The following is a 19,032-nucleotide window of genomic DNA, read 5'->3' as shown; positions in this document are numbered from 1 at the left end:
CAAACACAATTCTTTACTCGAGCTCAACGTTGATGGAGCCGTTACCAATGATAAGAAAACAATATCTGACTTCTGTTATCGCTATTTTTCTACTCTATACAAATCAAAATTTAATCGTAATGCTATGTTGTCCTTTTTCAGCTACATCGATTCTATTAAAACAATTAGTCAGACTGATATGCTGTTGTGTGATTCTCCAATTACCCAGCAGGAGGTGCAATAACATGGCTAAAAAAGAACAGATCACCAGGGAATGATGGCATTACTGCTGAATTTTACAAAGAATTCTCTCAACAGTTAGAGCCATTTCTGTTCAGGGTTTTTACAGAAAGCATTGCAGATGAAGAACTCCCTGCTACCATGTCACAGGGGCTCTTCAACCTCATACCGAAGCCGAAAAAAGATCCACTTTCTATTGATAACTGGAGGCCCATAACGCTCCTTAACAATGACTATAAACTGTTGGCTTTCATTTTTGCAAAGCGATTTAAAAGGGTCTTGGACACTATAATTGACGAGAACCAATCAGGTTTTATGAGTAAAAGGCATATTTTCAATAATATAAGACTTGTGTTGGATCTCATAGACTATTCACATCTGATTGAAGAAGACAGTTTCATTCTGTTCCCCGATTTTCAAAAGGCTTTCGACACAGTAGAGCACCCGTTTCTTTTTTATTGTCTTGAACAATTTGGTTTTGGGGACTACTTTTGCAATGCTATAAAAACTCTTCATACAAATGGTAACGGCTCGATTAAGCTGAGCGATGGTGCCACTCAAAGATTCTACCAGGAGAGAGGTATAAGGCAGGGATGTCCTGTTTCAGTTTACCTATTTTTAGTAGTGGCTCAGGTTTTTTTGTCTGTATATGAAATCATTTCATTTTTTTATTTTTTATTTCATTTTATTTATTTATTTCATTCAAAAGTGATGTTCACAATCACAAAAAACCGCCAAGCCAACACAGTATGAATGAAACGGAGCAGAGGAGAAGAACAAGTCTTATAATATCTGCCCCTTTTGTTACTTCACACTTTACACTTCACACTGTTGTGGTATGTCTACATACATATATTTACAGTCTTATGTATATACATATGTATGTTTACAGTATTAACAGATGTTTTTATATTCTATATTCAGTTTTTCAATGTAAAAAATACGGAACCTTCGTATTCTTGAATGTTTACAAATGGTCAAAAAGAAACAAACCGTCGTATTCATGCTTGTTCAAATCAAATATCCCACATTATTCATGTCCAAGTACTTCATACTTTTTTAACATTGTGGCTTTTATGTGTTTTTTAAACTCCAGGAGAGTTTCTGACTTTTTCACTTCTTTCTGGAGTTTATTCCATAAACTGATTCCTGTCACTGTAACAGTTCGTTCCATTGCTTTAGAGTTGAACCTGGGCTTGTTAAAAAAAATCATGTGACCTGGAGGGTATCTCTATTGCTGGTCAAAATATATGAATTAGTCAGTTAGCAGATGATACTGCACTATTTCTTAAAAATGCTCTTCAAGTGAAACCTGCCATTCATGCCATTTCTGTTTTCTCCAAAGCATCTGGTTTATTCTTAAATCTTGGTAAATGTGAATTATTGGCTTTAAAGTATAGTGATGTAACTTCCATTGATGACATCACTGTCAAGAGTAGTGTAAATTACTTGGGTATTACCATCACTAAAGATCAGCAGGAGAGATGCTATAATAAATAATAAAAAATAATAAAAAAGGCAGAGAACAGATTCAACCAGTGGTTACAGAGAGACCTGTCATTGAGGGGACGTGTGCTCCTGTCCAAAGCAGAGGGGATCTCCAGGCTTATTTATGCTGCCTCATCTCTGGCTCTGGATGGTCTCACAATTAAAAAAATTGACCGATTGCTGTTAAAAAAAAACTCATTATATTAGAAAATCTGTGGTAATGAACACCTGTAAGAACGGAGGTCTTGACTTTTTGGACTTCTCTTCCTTAAACAATGTATTTAAGATTAATTGGTTAAAGTATTTCCTTAAAAAATGACTCCTCATTATGGAACTTCATCCCCAAATTTGTATTTAACCAAATAGGTGGTCTCCCGTATTTGCTAGTGTGTAATTATGAGATAAATAAGATACCCATAAAACTGTCATGTTTTCATAAACATGTTTTGCTGGCATGGAAAATGATTTACAAGCACAACTTTTCACCCCAAAGATACTACATTTGGAACAATGGTGAACTATTGCATAAAAGAAGGAGCATGTTTTTAACAAACTGGGTGGACAGAAATATACATTTAGTTATTCAGTTGTTTAAAACAGATGGTCGTCCAATGAGCTCTGATGAGTTTGTACATACGTATAATTTTTCTGTTTCCCCTCAAGAGTTTTATCAAGTTATGAATGCCATTCCGGGTTGGTTTTGTAAATCTGTGTGGAAATGAGTTTCAGTTGTCTGGTGTGTCTGTATCTGTTATCAAACCACAAGAAACATTATGTGGCAAAGTCTGTTTTGGGCCGCGCAGAAACAATCGAGCAATTCGTCACTTGTTCCAGAACGAGATCGCAACAAAACCTTACGTAACGAACTACTGGGCTCAGTTCAAAAACGATATTGCTTGGACACAGGTCTGGCTCTTGCCTCATAAATACAAACTTACCAACAAGGTCAGAGAGATTTCGTTCAAAGTCTTACATAAAATCTACCCCGCTAAGCATTTCATGACAAAGTTAAAAAAAAGACATTGATACGTCCTGCTCCCTTTGCCTATTGTCACTACACCAAAACCTTTTGGAAAGATGTATCAAAATTCATATACAACAAAATCTATTGTATGAACATATCATCTTTGGATGCTTCAATAGAATACAAGATAAAGACAAAGAATTTCTAGTAAATCTTTTATTACTGCTCGCAAAATTTCATATTCACAAATCCACATTTTCTGGCAGTAAACCTGTATTCACCGTGTATCAAAAGAATCTGACCACATACTTACATTCTCTGGCCCCAATAGAACATTTGAAGGCGATCAAAACTAAAACTGTGTGCAAAAAGTTTGACATTAAGTAAATAGTGCTGCTGCTGATCTAGATGTGTATTCAAAAGAAGAAGAAAAAAACATGTAACAAAGTGTTGTGTGTTATTCTGCTGTTTCTGTTTCTTGTTTCGGTACCATATTTTGTTTTGTCTTGTATACCCCTGGCTATGTTCTTTTTTTCTAAATTGTATGTATACAATAATAATTAAAAAAAAAAAAAAAAAAAAAAAAGGTCATGTAACATCCATTTCCAATGACATCACACATAGTTCCGGTGGCCATTTTGAATATATAGAGGATATGACATCACACATATTGGGTATATGTGGACACCAATGCTTTATCAATAGATTTTTCTACAACATGCACAGTGACTGAGGTGGTTTCCACCTGGACAGCCCATCAGCTAAGTTTACGATTTACTGAAGGAGGACTGATTTTTGAAACAAAAACATCAGGTATAAGGCTTTTAAACAAAAGGAAAGTTCCTGATTCAACATTTCTTTGTCAAAGTGAAGTTTAGACTTTAAGTGGAACATAATCCCTAAAACACGGGGTTGTGTCTTTACTAATGCTTCTTATTCATGTTTTAGGTAAGAGCTGCTGTTATTCATGTTTTAGGTAAGAGCTGCTGTTATTCATGTTTTAGGTAAGAGCTGTTATGTACGCACGCGGAAAGGACGTGTCCCCTCTGTTTGTGCAACACTCTGCAGAGTGATAGCGTCAGTGTGCGTCAGACGGAAACTCCAAAGTGTGCGCCTTCAGAATAAAGGTCCACGGACAAACCTTTTACAATGTAAAACATTTGTCATATAAATTGTACTTTTAATGATGATGACGACATTAAAATACGGCCCAGAATAATGAATGTGTATAATAAATGTATTTACATACATTTAATGTAGGCTATGTAAATGTCTTTGCTCGTTTTGACCCACCAAAAACAGAGCAAAAACTATAGAATTGTGAATTACAATATTTGTTCTGGATCAGAGATGGTTTGAATTACCCAAATTCTCTTCTTTGAAAAGAGAAATATTATTGAAGAGGAAATTTGCCGAAACTGCAGGTTTTCTTCCGAACAAAATGACATCAGGACAAAACTGACCAATGTGTTCGTTTGGTTGTAACATGTTTTTGTGATCGGGCCAGAAATTCACTTTGTGTTTGCCAATTTATTCAATTTTTCTTCTTTTAACCTCAAATCATGTAAAGATCAAATCTATAAATGTTTTATTTACAAAACATACTCGGTCGGTTCAACACTTTATGAACTCCCACTTAAAACATATATTGCTCTGTCTGCGTCACGCTCGGGCTCTTATTGTGAAAGTCTCCACAGAGCTCTTTGTTTTCTTCCGCCACAGAATCGGAAACACGGGACAGTCCGGACTCCGCGCGGACTGAAACAGAAGCTGCGGCACCTCCAGACCTTCACGGACTCTCGCGGACTCTCACAGACCTTCACAGACCTTCACAGGCTCTCACGGACCCTCACAGACCCGGACTCTCAGGCCTGCTCCCGGGATGCTGTCCTCCCGCAGGCTGCTGCAGACCTCCTCGTGGCTCCGGTCCCTGACCCGGGGCTACCGGGCCAGCGGCGCGTCCAGAGCCAGAGGTACGGAGCTCACACTCACACCCGCCGCCCCTGACCCCTGACCCCAGGAGGGAGCGCCGCGGGTCTGAGTGTGGTGTTTGTGGTGTTTGTGTGTGATCGAAAACCTCCGATTCATTAGTGATCAGCAGCACTCAATCCTTAAACCGAAAACACCATTAAAATGCACTAAATTGGGATTGTTGCGCTGATATTCGACTCTTTCACTTTCTCTTTTTAAAGTGAGGGTTTCAGACGCAATCTTAATCCCACCTGAACCGAGCGCAGTTTCACCAGTTCAGCTTTACCCAAATCCATAAGGTCCAAGCCTACAGGCCAATGTAAGACCTACGAGAGTAATCTAAGTCTCCTCGCGTTGTCGTCACTTTTTTACTTAATTTTTCCATCGCTTTTTTGTTGGGTTTCCATCACATTTCATCACTTCTTGTCACTCTTCTGTCTCTTTGCTGCGTTTTCAACACTTTTTCTCTTATTTCAAGACAGTCCGAACCTATACTGAAACTCAGCATTGTTTCAAACCGTTTTTTTTCCCAGTGTAAATGCATCAGACGAGCACCGCTGGTCCCTCTGCTGTATAATAAATACTCTGGTGTGAGATTAAACGTCAGTAAGAATCTTTCTCACAGTTTGTCATCTTTACGGTAAAGATGACGGAGACTTTACCGGGCAGCAAAGTCCATTCATTCGATGCAACTGTGACACGACCTAAGCCTTGGGTTTGGTTCCTTTGCTTTCAAATAGCCATGAAAAGATCAGCTGGTTTTCCTTCTAAACTTATAATTTACTGCATTGAACTTTTTTTTTTATGTCGATGTTTTGAGTAGAGTCTGTTTAAATGTGACTGATCTCGAGAATGGGGGACACAGTGAAAGTGTAGTCTCCCAGCTTTCCTAGGTCAGTCCATCTCAGATCACCCCAAAAAATAGCATTTTGAAATTTGGTATATATGTAATCCATGGCCAGAAAAGCCAGAATTTCAAATTTTAAACTAATCGGAACAATGGTTTTCGAGATATTGCGTATTCATTTTTTCACTTTTTCGTTAAAAAGGGCATGGCCGCCTACTTTCTAACTGCTGTAACTCAGCAACCACTGGTCCGATTTTCAAAAAACAGGTATGTCTGTAAAGGGGAGCACACGAGGAATCAAAATGTGACATTTTTTCGTGTATTTTGGTGTTTTTTAGGTGGATGACCTTTGTACCTATATTTTTTTACCTTGAAATTGACCCTGTCGGACACGCCCAACCTCTCCGACGCAAATAGGCAAAATGTAGCCATATGTGTCAACTACAACATATAAAAAAACTGGAGGGGTTTTCTTTTTCATTTTCATGCAATACCAGGTAGAAGTTGACATACCCACTCCTCCAGACAGCCATTCACTGTCCGTTATGTACAATTCCATTAATTTATATACACAGTGCCTCAGATTGATTTATTCCAAGATATAATGTCAATCACAAACAAAAAGTCAATGAAAATTTCACAGGTGTCTCAGCCTCCTGGTCACTTTTTCTCATTTTCTACCTGGTATTGCATGAAAATGAAAAAGAAAACCCCTCCAGTTTTTATGTTGTAGTTGACACATAGGGCTACATTTTTCCCATTGGCGTCGGAGAGGTTGGGCGTGTCCCACAGGGTCAATTTCAAGGTCAAAATATAGGTACAAAGGTCATCCACCTAAAAAATACCAAAATACACAAAAAATGTCACATTTAGATTCCTCGTGCGCTCCCCTTTACAGACATACCTGTTTTTTGAAAATCGGACCAGTGGTTGCTGAGTTACAGCAATTTGAAAGTAGGCGGCCACAGCCTTTTTCGCGAAAAAAGTGAAACATTTAGAATGCAATATCTCGATTAGTCCGATTAGTTAAAAAAAATTCGGTTTTCTGGCCATGAATTACATATATACCAAATTTCACAAACGTTGGAGAGGGTGGGGTTTAACTCATCGGGTGAACTGAGATGGACTGACCCTCCTATGATGTATAACACATGAAAATCTGACCATATTTGGAGAAGATGTGGCAATTTGAAAGCGGAAACTCAAAATATCTCAAAGGTGAGAAAACGGCCTCTAAAGTTAAGGGCAGTTCTCGCCTCTCTCTGCTGTTGGAGTGACAATAGGGCTCATTTACATCTCATTTAGAAAAGCCATTCCCCTGTATAGCTGTGTGTATGGCACCACAGCATTTTACCAAAGATATTGTGGTGATGAGTGTTTGTGGCAGTGCTGCATTTAATAAAGAGTGCGGTTCATATAAATCTTTTAGTGGGGGGTTATGGGGGGTCTTAGTTCAGGAGATTTTCGACCAACCAGATGTTATTTAGTGCATTTAGACAAGCAACATGACAATGGATGAGAAAAAAAAAAGATGTCCAGATTATTGATTTGTTAGGGCGGGGGGCGATTATGGACAAAAGAATAATCTTGATTATTTTCCCCAACCTGAAAACTGCAGCTAACTCAGCAGCAAAAACGAGGTGTACACTTCTAGCGTCACATCCCCTCACAACAACACACAAACATCTGCAAAGGAGACGCAGCAAATTGTAGGGTCTGACTGTGGGTGACACTGGGGGTATGCAGATGATGTCCAGTGATGTTGGTGTTTGTGTGTCATCTACAGAGCAGATCCAGAAGCAGGAGCTCGGGAAAGATGAGCCGCGGCCGCTTTATCTGGACTTCCAGGCCACAACCCCCATGGTCAGTACTTCTACTACTGCTACTACTACTACTACTACTACTACTACTACTATTATATCTCCTCTCCTTCTTGTGTTTTGGTTCAAAGCTCATTAAATCTGCCATGAATCAGGTCTGTAAAAACCTTGTGTGGAAAACCTTCTAAATGTGCTTGAGTGGAGCCGGTAAAATCTTATGGAGCAACAAAAGTGCACATGTTGTTAAAGAGTGGAATGAAAACCTGGATAAATCTCCGGCCCGGTTAAGGAGGAATTCACTCAGTTCGCGTCTCCTCGACTTCATTAACTCATTGACTGCCAGCCATTTTCAAATCAGAGAGCTTCCCACTGCCAGAGGGTTTTCAGGATTTTGACTGTTTTTTCAAGACCCGAAGAAAACTGAGTTCTAGGTCTATGTCGACACCAAACCCACCAAAAGAAAGATTAGACTCTCTTCTTTCATCTAAAAAAAAAGTTTGTTTTTCCATTCTTTAGTTATCGTCCGAAGAAAATGGGTGAAATCACCCAAAATACTGGTGACACCTCAAACATCTGAACAGTGGTTTCCATCTATAAAACAGAAGCACTCTCTCTCATGTTCTTCTCTCACATGACAGAGAAGCTTCTCTCTCGTGTGCGCTGTGATGAAAAGTGCCGCCGGACGCCATGTCCGGATGCGGGCTCGGGGCTAGCAACTTAGCATTTTTAGCATGTTTATCAGCGGCTGTTTTAGGTCTAATACCTGTCTGCTTCCTTGGTCCTCCTCCTCCACCATGATCATACTACGAGAACCACCATTAACCAAAACTTGTTCAAGTGTCAGTTGCCGTATTTTTCCTTAAAGTATTTTTGAGTAATCTGTAAAAACTCTGATGGCGGCCATCTTAGGGATAGGTTTGCCTGAGTCCTCCTAGGAACGCCTCCACCTCCTGGAGACGCCTCCGAGCTTTGGTCACCTGCCGAGTAACCGACCACTGCTCCTCAGCAGAACCCCCTCCCCACTGATGCCACAGACAGCGTGTGGAGGGGGCGTGTCTGAAAGGCTCAGAGGTTCTTAAAGAGACAGAGGCCTATTTCAAGACATTCACTACAGCCATTTTGAGAGAGCAACAAAATGTCCTCAAATGAACCTGGTGTTCAAACTCTCGTCTCTCGCTCATTAATGGTTTAAAATCTTCCCGTCTAATCACGTCTAATCCGCGGTTTTCCCCATGTTTTTTCCCGCAGGACCCGCGGGTGCTGGACGCCATGCTGCCGTACCAGGTGAACTTCTACGGGAACCCTCACTCCAGGACCCACGCGTACGGCTGGGAGAGCGAGAGCGCCATGGAGACGGCGCGTAAGGTACTGCGCCCCGAGGAAACACTTTGTGCTGTGAGTGTAAAACGCTGACGCCTGTGTGTCGTTCCCGAGCAGCAGGTGGCGGACCTCATCGGCGCCGACCCCAGAGAGATCATCTTCACCAGCGGCGCCACCGAGTCCAACAACATGGCCGTCAAGGTACCATTTAACCGCGCTTCACCCGGGTTTACGGTACACATATGCCGTAAACCCGGATTTACAGTATTCTGTTTTTTTGCCACTTTTTTGTTGCATTTTTTGTCACAATTTTGTTGCTCTGTTGTTACATAAAGCTTTTTTGTGGCTTTTTAATATTACGTTTTCTTCACATTGTTGTCACTTTTTCATCGTTTTCTGTCACTTTCGTTTTGTGTTTTCATCCTTTGTTTTCTTCTGGGATTTGTCGCTGTTTTGATGTGATTTTTTTCACAGGAAGTGCCCGATGTCTGTAATGTCTTACGGCCTGATTTTAATTTATAAAACAGTTTTTTTTTCATTATTTCTGTTGTAAGAAAGAAATAATGAAAAGTGCCCGAACAGTGTCTGAACAGATGTCATGTTTCCACCAAAAGTTGTGAAGAAGGAGCTCTTTCTAACCTACTCTGGACGCCTGTTTTAACGATAATATCACAGAGAAAAGCGCGTTTGGCTGCTAGAGGTACGGAACTTTAATTCAACCTTCCTAAAGAAGAGGCCAATCGCCAGAAGTTGGAATTTTTTTTCCGGGATTCAGCGACTTTCAGCCAAAATAGCGTTTTCTGTGACTGTCTCTGATGGATGTTTGGTGAACCTTCACCAGAATCAGTGGATTCACTTTTATAACCATATGTATATTTATATTTATAATCCATTTATAACGCGAGTCCCCTAATGTAAACACTCGATGGAGCGGCCAGGACAGAGCGGTGACTCAATGAAAAAGTGTGTTAGCATGTGTGTTAGCGTGTGTGTTAGCATGTGTGTTAGCCATTTATGAAGCTGCAGATGTCAACTCCTTATAACTGCATTATAAAGTAAAGCATGGGGGATTATCTCGGAGAGAGGGGGTTTGCAAAATACCTCCAGAAAATACTTATATTTCTCACAAAAAAATAGTACTCCATCGTGTTAGAGGTACAATATACCATATAAAATATTGCTACTATAGCATGATACAGATCCTTTAAAGTAATTTTTCCTGCCCGTTTGGCATCTTTTCCAGGGCGTGGGGCGGTTCTATGGGCAGAAGAAGCGTCATGTGATCACCACGCAGACGGAGCATAAGTGCGTGTTGGACTCCTGTCGGATCCTGGAGTCAGAGGGATTTTCCGTCACGTACTTACCCGTGCAGAGCAACGGCCTGGTGGACATGGAGGTACTGCTACTACACTACTACTGCTGCTACTACTACTACTGCTGCTACTACTACTACTGCTGCTACTACTACTACTGCTGCTACTACTACTGCTGCTGTACAATATGAAGTATCGTTCAAGTATCGGTATCGAAAACCAAGTAGCGTTTGTTTTCAGCTCCTGGAGAAGTCGATTCGTCCCGACACATCTCTGGTCTCCATCATGACAATCAACAACGAGATCGGAGTCAAGCAGCCAATCGGAGACATCGGTGAGTTTAAACGCTCCAATCTGAAAATATAACCAAAGAGCTACAAAAACATGACAAAAAAGCATTAAAAAGAAATGTGAAACAAGTAACTACAATGCGGCTACAACGCGAGGAAAAAGATCAGTTTAAATGAGTTTTGTAGGTCTTAGCTTTCAAATAAGTCGTTGGACAGTAAGAAGCTTTTAGATTTGGGTAAAGCCAAACTGTAGAGAATGTGTTCGGTTTAAAGCGGGGGTTAAGACGTTAAGTCATTTTAGTACGACTTCTTCTCCTGTTTTAAGTGTTTAAAGGGTTGTGTGTAAAGTGTTATGATCTTGTGGAGCAGATGAATCACAGAACGACAGAGAAAGCAGAACATTTCCCTTTAATGAATGTTTTTTCTCGTCTGTTTCCCGCAGGGCGCCTGTGTCGCTCTCGAGGCGTGTTCTTCCACACGGACGCCGCTCAGGCCGTGGGAAAGATCCCTCTGAGCGTCACTGAGCTCAACATCGACCTCATGTCCATCAGCGGCCACAAGATCTACGGCCCCAAAGGTCAGACTGCAGTATTTAAAGTACCTTCTACACGGGCCGAGGTGTGACCCCAGAGTCTCTCCTCAGGCGTGGGCGCGCTCTTCGTGCGGCGCCGTCCTCGTGTGCGTCTGGAGCCTCTGCAGAGCGGCGGGGGGCAGGAGCGAGGGCTGCGCTCGGGCACCGTGCCCACACCGCTCGCTGTGGGGCTGGGAGCCGCCTGCGCCGTCGCACAGGCAGAGATGGAGGTGAGAAAGACCTCTCAGATTCAGACGGTTTGGTTTGGGACAGTGTTCTCTTTCAACCTGGAAACACAGTCAGTTTCTTCTGACATTTAATTCAGAAATTCAAAGTCCGTTTTCTCCAAATGAGGTTTTCATTCCATCCCTTCAAAAACATTTTTAATATCTAATCCCTAACCTGGTTTATTGCAAGAAACAGAAAAAAGAAATATATAAATTGGGGGGAAAAAGTGCAGAACATGGATCACCCACCCCTTAAATAAATTAAAATGATATATAAAAAATAATATAATAAAAGAAAAAAAATACAAAAAATAAATAATAAAGCAATAGTAACAGCAGTTCTAGATTAGTCGCTCTGTATTAATCATAATTTAGCTTCAAGTACATATTGAATGTCTTTTAACGAGACAGACTGCATTTTAGAAAAAAAAGGCGAGATTAAAACATTTGCAGATTTTACCCCTAATAAAACGAAACAACTTCCAAAATCCATCTGAAAAAGTCTTTGTACCTAATTTGTTACAAAATAATCGAAAATGTCATTTTTAGGCAGAAAATGCCTTATTTTATGTGAAAACATAAAGTGACAAAACTCATTTTCCCCTCATGTTTATGTCAGTCTCTACATTTAAAAAGTTTCCTTGTTTCACCGGCAACCTCTCGCCTTAAAGGGACTATACGGAGTTTTAAAATGTTAAAACCAAGTATTTTCATCCCCCTACATGTTCCAGCCATGTCCTGGCCTGTTCACCACAACTGCCTCTAAAATTCTGCACTGTCACTCACAAAGGTGTTAATTCCGGCCCGAAGTGCCGTCATGCACGAGCTTAATATAGAAGCTGCAGTTACACATAAGACCTGAGGTGGCAGTAGTGAGTATAAAATGACTAACTTGCATCTATCATTATTAAATGAAACCAACTCAGATTTTTAGGTTTGTGGCAAACACAGGATCTGTGCGTTAATCTCTTAAAGGAATAGGCCACCGTTTGTACATACTGAGATATGTTCTTACCTGAGCTTTGACGAGTTCTTTAGGACCTGTCTGATCTTCCCCCGTGCCTTCAGTCACGTAAACACAGCGCAGACGGCGTTAGCATTTAGCCTCTCCCTCTCTCCTCTATAGCTCCAAAACAGGTCAAGATAGAAGCTACCAAGCTCTTCCACGTTTTCCCTGTTTAAATATGGTTACGTGAAGTTCGAAATCCGCGCAGTAATCTTCACTTTACTGCGCGGATGCCAAACTACTCCTGGTATTATTACGCCTTACAATATAGTCCCCCCTTTTATCCGCTTAGAAAATCCACATTGTTTAATTTTGTGTAATTATACTTTGTAGTGGAACACTTTACGTAACCATATTTAAATAGGGAAAACGTGGAAGAGCTTGGCAGCTTCTATCTTGACCTGTTTTGGAGCTATAGAGGAGAGAGGGAGAGGCTAAATGCTAACGCCGTCTGCGCTGTGTTTACGTGATTGAAGGCACGGGGGAAGATCAGACAGGTCCTAAAGAACTCGTCAAAGCTAAGGTGAGAACATATCTCGGTTCCTTTAAATGTGAACCGAGCACATTTTCTACAGCAAAACAAAACCGAGGATGAAAACGCAACAAAAAAGTGATGAAAAATGATTCTAAAATGTGACATAAACACAGCAACAACAAAAAGTTAGCATCAGTTTTGTAGGTCTTGGCTTTCAAATGAGGCGTTACACTGTTGCTCTCCAGTCGAGAAGCTTTTAGATTTGGGTAAAGCTGAACTGGAGACAATGTGCTTGGTTTAAGATGGAGGGAAGAGGTTAAAACGCTTCAGATCTAGAAACGCTGCAGCTCCAACAAACGGCTCAGGAACGTGGAAAATGCCTGAAGCAGAAGTGATCCTGGAGTCTGGCTCTGCCGTCTCACTGTGACTCTGCATTTTTCTTTTAGTCCCAGTTTTGTGTCTGTGGTGACACAAATGTTTGAAAAGGAAGTGACCTGCGTCTGAACCCCCTGAGGAAACATAGCTCTGTGACTCGCTGTTTTCTCAGTTTTACCACAGAGTAACTCCTTATTTGAAAGCTAAGACCTACAAAACTCATCTAAAAAGTTAGTTTTCCCAAATTGGTCATTCTTTATCTCTAATCTTTTTCCATTTCCCCCTTTTTCCCCCCAAACTTTTCCCACATTTCTTAACGTTAAAGATGAACCCGATACTGTAAATGTGTAGATCTTTCACACATTATTGTTCTGTTTTCTGATTCGAGACGACATATATTTTAGTTTCCGTATCTGAAACCAAGTATCATTAAAGTAGTGGTATGTCTCGGTGTTTTCCTGATAAAGCATCTCTTTGTCACAAATGTTTGGAAAAGGAAGTGACCTGCGCTTGAACCCACAGAGAAAACGTAACCCTGTGACTCAGGGCCACAAATGGGCCCCGGACCAGGGTTTGAACACACATCTGAGCAGGAGGTGTCATCCAGACCGGGGTGTTCCAGTGGCAGATGTTTTGTTAAACAAAACCAGTCTGGTATTGAAAAAATGAACGTATGGAAAGGAAGAACCAAAGAAAAAACTTCTTTATTCAAGTTTAGATCCAGGGACAGGATAAAGGAAAGGACTTTGTTGTTTCTGCCCAATTTTTATAATTTTTCCCTCTATTGTTTCAAATCTTTTTCTGCCCAATGTTTGACCCATTTTTCCCATTTTTCGTTTTACACATTTCTCCTTATTTTTCCCACAATTTTCCCCAATTTTTTCCCTATTTTTGCCCATTGTTTTGCAGAATAATGAGTTCAGCCAGAAATGATAAAGTTTAATGAACGAAGATAAAAGAGCTCGTGTTTCTGTGAGAAAGTGGATGAAACCTCGAAATAAAACTTCAAACTAAACTCTACTGTCTGTATTCTGTTGTGAACTGTTTTATGTACTCTGTGTACTGTGTGTACTTGTACAGTACGACCACAGGAAGATCTCGGCGCTGGCTCAGAGACTGATCCAGAATATCACCTCAGAAATCCCTGATGTTATTCTGAACGGAGACGCAGAGCAGAGATACCCAGGTACCAACACTACTAGTATTACCACTACCACTACCACTACTTTATTCTTTATTTCTTAATAAAGGGTCCTGACATAATATATATCTACAAAACAGTTCAAATGGACACTTTTCATATATACAGTTCTGCCAATAAGATTTTTTGATTTTCTTTTCAAAATGTATGGAAACACAAACTGTTTTTCACTCATGGTCAGTGATGTTGTGAAGCCATTTATTGTGAAAAACATGTGTGAACTCCTTTCAAATCACCATAACAAAATGACCCTGTTTACACTGTGTATTCCCCCTTTAGCATCAGTGACAGCTCGCAGTCATTGTGGAGAAGGTTCTGTTTATAATCTGATGGTAAAACGGCCCATTCTTGCATGAACGTTTGAGCTCAATGATTTTGAGGTCAGGAGACTGAGATGAGACTAACAGGATCTTCACTTTATTCTGCTGGAGCCACATCAGTGAAACACCTCCATATTTCACAGTCGGTATGGGGCACTTTTCTCCAGCTGTCATTGTCATTGACGGGGGCAATACACGGTATTAGGAACTGGGGTGTGTAAACTTTTCAACAGGGTCGTGTTGGTATTTTATTTTGTTATGGTGATTTGAAAGGAGTTCACACCTTTTTTTTCACAATATATGGCTTCACAACCTCACTGACCATGAGGGAAAACGTCTTCAAGCATATTCTTTGAGAAATGCCCAAAAAATAAACAAATCCACCAGGTTGAGTGAACTTATTGGCACAACTGTATCATACAACCAGAGGAAGCATATGACAGTTACTATTGCTCACATGTACTGAGCTAATTGAACTTTTACTTTCAGTTTGAAATGTAGTTTTTTCATTGAGTTACAATTGAGTCTGGGAACAACCAAAGAACCCACTGAATAAGAGTTTGTTAAACAAAAAAAGCTGGGCTCTTTATCCATCAGAACCTTGTGTATGGACATGTGGAAACTTGCCGTCTCTTCCTGTCTCCGTCGAGTGCAGACGTGTCTTCTCACCGCTCTTGGCTTTCGTGCTTTGTTCCTGCCTCTGCGAGTGTCTTGTCTGACTTTTCCTCTTGGACTCCTGAACCACTAAACTATGGAATTGATGAACTGGAATCTCAGTTGAAAGTTTTTTTTCACAAAGTGAGGCCCCGGAGGAGGTCGTCTGCCCTGACTGGATCGTCACAGCTCGGTTTGCGATGTGGATTGTTGTTTGCCTCGCGGTCCTGTCGGTCAGAGACATCAAAGATATGTAAATTGGGAGGACAGCAGTTTGCAATTTGACCGCGCTGCTGTCTGTTGAAATGAACGAGCACTTTGGAGCAGGGAGTGACCGAGTAGAGTATCTATCTGGGAGGAAATGGGATGAACTGTGAAGGAACTACCTGCTCTGCAGATCTGAACTCATGCTGAAACCAAGTAAAAAGCTCATTCATTATAAATTCATGAACTATTACTGGAATAATTCTCTTCCTCCTGATTTGAGGTTTGAAGCAGCTGGACCTCTTATCTCTCCCTTGCAGCCAACACTTCCCTTCAAGGCCAAGCCACGGGGCTAAACCAGATAAGGACTGAGCTCTGGGCTCATATTTTGCATAACACTGACTTTCAGATTGTAAACAACAGCACACACATACCCCTCCCTAACCACGCCCCCGTCGCTCTGCGTCTGCCTCAACACCTTTCCTCAGCTCCGCCCCCCGGTCAATCGTCCTTCCTGTCCCCAAGAAAAAATTCCGCCCGTGACCTCATGTAATGTGTTTGTTTCCATGTCCTGATGTTTCTATCTATGTGCTTTGCCTTAACGTCACCTGATTGTAATTTTGCAGATCTTCTTTTGTGAGGCACATTGAGTTGCCTTGTGTACGAAATGCGCGATATAAATAAAGTTGCCTTGCCTGTAGTTTGGCCTCAGCCTCGGGCATCTCACGGACGTTAGTTTGAAAAGGACAGTGGAGCACAACTCAAGTTTCTGAAAATGCCTTTGTGTTGCATTGGTCCACACTATCGGGCGGTAATGTAGGTGAGACGAGACTATGCTTTGGACAGTTTTCAGAACAGGAGTTGTTGGGCCGTAAAATTTCTAACCTACTGCTCCTACTATTACTGCTAGTTCAGTCCTGTACGTCCTGATAAATGAATGAGTATATTCAGACCTTTAAAACATCATTTACATCTATTAGGCCAAAGCACAAAACGACATGAGAGAAAGAACGTGCGATTTTGTGTTTTTGAAGAAGCTTTTAGATTCGGGTGAAGCCAAACTGGAGACAAAGTGCTTGGTTCAAGAGTTTTGCGGGTTTTTTTTCTCTCATTCAAAGGTATATGATACTTTGCCGGAGCACATATGAAACTGTGGGACCTTTCTAACATTTAAAGGGGTCCATATAAATTGGTCAGTCATGCTCCCATTAATGAACTTATGCTTTTCCCTGGACTTTTTCTTTATTCCCGTTATGTTATTGCTTAACTAATGTTGTCTTGTTGTGTGCGTTTGTTTTTTTTCTACCTGCCTTAGGACAATGGGTGCAATTTAGCTTTTGTGCTAATTCCAGCGCATTTATGTGGAAGCTGTCGGCCGACACATTGATTAATATGTACTGTCCTAATTCAAATAAATAAATAAATGAAGAATGAAATGAGGTTGCCGATGTGTTTGTTTCAGGTTGCGTGAACCTGTCCTTCGCCTACGTGGAGGGAGAGTCTCTGCTGATGGCACTGAAGGACGTGGCTCTGTCGTCAGGAAGGTACCGCCTCAACACTACTACTATTATTACTTTAACTACTACTACTACTGTCCGGGTATTAAAATCTTCTCATTAGGGCCATATTTGGTCTGTTTTTTGCAGCTGTGTAGCTTAAATCAGTTGTATTGGTTTCACTGTCATTAAACTTTCCGACTCGAGGGAAAAAGGCTCTTCCAGCTCTGCTCTCCGAGGACAAATGGAACGCAGCCAAAGCCTTAAATCCGCTGTGACGCAGCGTTCTGGAGCGCACTGGACTTTAGTTTGGAGACACAATCACCTGCGTGTTAGTTCTTAAACAGCCTCCGGTTGTAGTCAAGTCCAGGAGACTTTTCACAGTACGTTAGCATTAGCATTTTTTTATGATAAAAACAATAAATGTGTTTTTTCCTGGACTAACAAGTAAACAGAGGCTGAGATGAGATGAGCTCCACACTTTCAGCCTCACCGTACAGAACATCTAAACACACAAACATCTGCAGCAGAGACGCAAAAAAGTGGAGTATTTGAAGAATGTCATAAGATAAGATGAGCCTTTATCGATATCACAATGGAGAAATTCACCGACAATGAGAGTTAGCGGTTGTGTTCAGTGCGGAGCCTCAGAAGGACAAGACTTCATGGAGTTTACTCGTAAACAGCGCATTTTCTCCATGGTCCAAATACAGCGATAGTTTTCCTCTGACGGCTCCTCGAGTGTTTCTGTTTTGCCCATTAGACGAGTTAGCGCAAGTTTGTTACTGATTTTACACTTAAATTCACCAGCTCCCGTTCTCTGTTGCGTGTGACTTCCTGTTTGTTATTCAGAGTGATTCCCTGGGCTTGACCTGAAAGGTGCAGCAGCATCACAGCAGCCGATTTATTTATGTTTTTCAGAATGTGACAGGACTGGCCAATACTCCTGTCGATTAAAACGCACCACTCGATTACTGAGATCGACCTTTATTAAAATCATGAATAGCCCAACTTTACTATTGCCCCGACTTTCCTTTTCATTTGTATGGGAAGAGAAAAGGGTCCGGGATTCCTTTGGTTGACAAAATGTGTCTCTGATGTTTGTGTCCTTGTCCAGCGCCTGCACCTCAGCGTCTCTGGAGCCTTCGTATGTTCTCAGGGCGATTGGAGCCGACGAGGACCTGGCCCACTCCTCCATCAGGTACTGGAACTTGTGCAAATACTGCTACTACCACTACCACCACTACTACTACCACTACTCTTCGTACTAACTGAGTTTGTGCAGGTTTGGTATCGGCCGCTTCACGACGGAGGAGGAGGTGGACTACACGGCGCACAAGTGCGTCCATCAGGTTCAGAGGCTGCGGGAGATGAGGTACAGCATTTTTACAGTCTTCAATTTTCTAGTGGGTTTACTGGCCAATTATATGCGCTGAAAACATTATGAAGACCCTTCAATTTGCCCGTCACATATTAATAAGAATATTAAATGTATCACAGACAATGACATAGATTATAAACCAAACTGTGTAGTAAATGTCATTTAAGCTTGAATGGATTATTGTTGGAAATAAATGAGGCAGTGCGATTGAAAGCAAATTGAAAACTTGCTGCTAAATGAATAAAGCCTAGTTCTCCAACCCCTCACACTCACGATCAGATCGGCTGATGTCTGGACTCTGGCGCTGTAAATGTTCTTTTTCTCTCTTCGCAGCCCGCTGTGGGAGATGGTTCAGGAGGGAATCGACATCAAGAGCATCAAGTGGTCCCAGCACTAGACCCTCTCTGATCCCGCCCACTTCTTCTGTAAACCCGCCCACCTGTCATGTAAACCCCACCCACCTCTTCGGTAAACCCCGCCCACCTCCTCTGTAAAAGTGAATGAGGCTCAAACTGTTGTTGCGCCCCCTGCTGGGCCCTTTAAATGAGGCTAAAAACAGCAGCTTCAAAGCAAAAGCTGCAGCGACGTTTCTGACCCTGCAGTACCTCTGTGTGAGGCCTGGTGGCGCTCTGTCCCAAATAAACACGCACAAACCTGACGCCGCTCTGACGGAATCTTCTACTTATGCCTCACAGAGTCTTCTTTATTCTTCATTTATTATTATTTTATTATTATCAAGCAAAACAGAGGCAGATGTTTGTTATATGTATAATGTTATTTTATTTTATTTCTTTGCTTCATCTTGGATTTATTTCGATGCTAATAAATATCTCTCCTACAAACGCCAGTGCTCGTGTTTTTGTAAAAGTGCTGAATTCTCTCGGTAAATG

The 19,032-nt window shown here is 41.3% G+C and overlaps 1 protein-coding gene across 1 annotated transcript; it reads left to right on the top strand.

Annotated features, from left to right (window-relative positions):
* Positions 1-4,379: 4,379 nt before the first annotated feature.
* nfs1 (NFS1 cysteine desulfurase) lies at positions 4,380-18,976 on the top strand. Its single transcript, XM_079556589.1, has 14 exons — positions 4,380-4,644; positions 7,276-7,352; positions 8,558-8,674; positions 8,747-8,830; positions 9,873-10,025; positions 10,183-10,276; positions 10,675-10,809; positions 10,876-11,033; positions 13,967-14,072; positions 16,728-16,809; positions 17,879-17,962; positions 18,047-18,136; positions 18,476-18,575; positions 18,619-18,976. Exons 1-13 carry the CDS (start codon positions 4,554-4,556, stop codon positions 18,537-18,539), a joined length of 1,335 nt encoding a protein of 444 aa, XP_079412715.1. The 5' UTR covers positions 4,380-4,553; the 3' UTR covers positions 18,540-18,575; positions 18,619-18,976.
* The last annotated feature ends 56 nt before the right edge of the window (positions 18,977-19,032 follow it).

Source organism: Gobius niger (genome assembly GCF_951799975.1).
Source record: "Gobius niger genome assembly, chromosome: 5".
In the NCBI taxonomy this organism is placed as follows: Eukaryota; Metazoa; Chordata; class Actinopteri; order Gobiiformes; family Gobiidae; genus Gobius; species Gobius niger.
The sequence above is the reverse complement of the archived record's forward strand: the minus strand, read 5'-3'. Positions and strand labels throughout refer to the sequence as shown.

Excerpts from the sequence above, each read along its gene's own strand:
- nfs1 (XM_079556589.1), top strand. The coding sequence starts at position 4,554 with ATGCTGTCCTCCCGCAGGCTGCTGCAGACCTCCTCGTGGCTCCGGTCC. Across the intron at positions 11,034-13,966 it reads TCGCACAGGCAGAGATGGAG|TACGACCACAGGAAGATCTC; the intron begins GTGAGAAAGACC and ends GTACTTGTACAG. Across the intron at positions 18,137-18,475 it reads CAGAGGCTGCGGGAGATGAG|CCCGCTGTGGGAGATGGTTC; the intron begins GTACAGCATTTT and ends CTCTCTTCGCAG.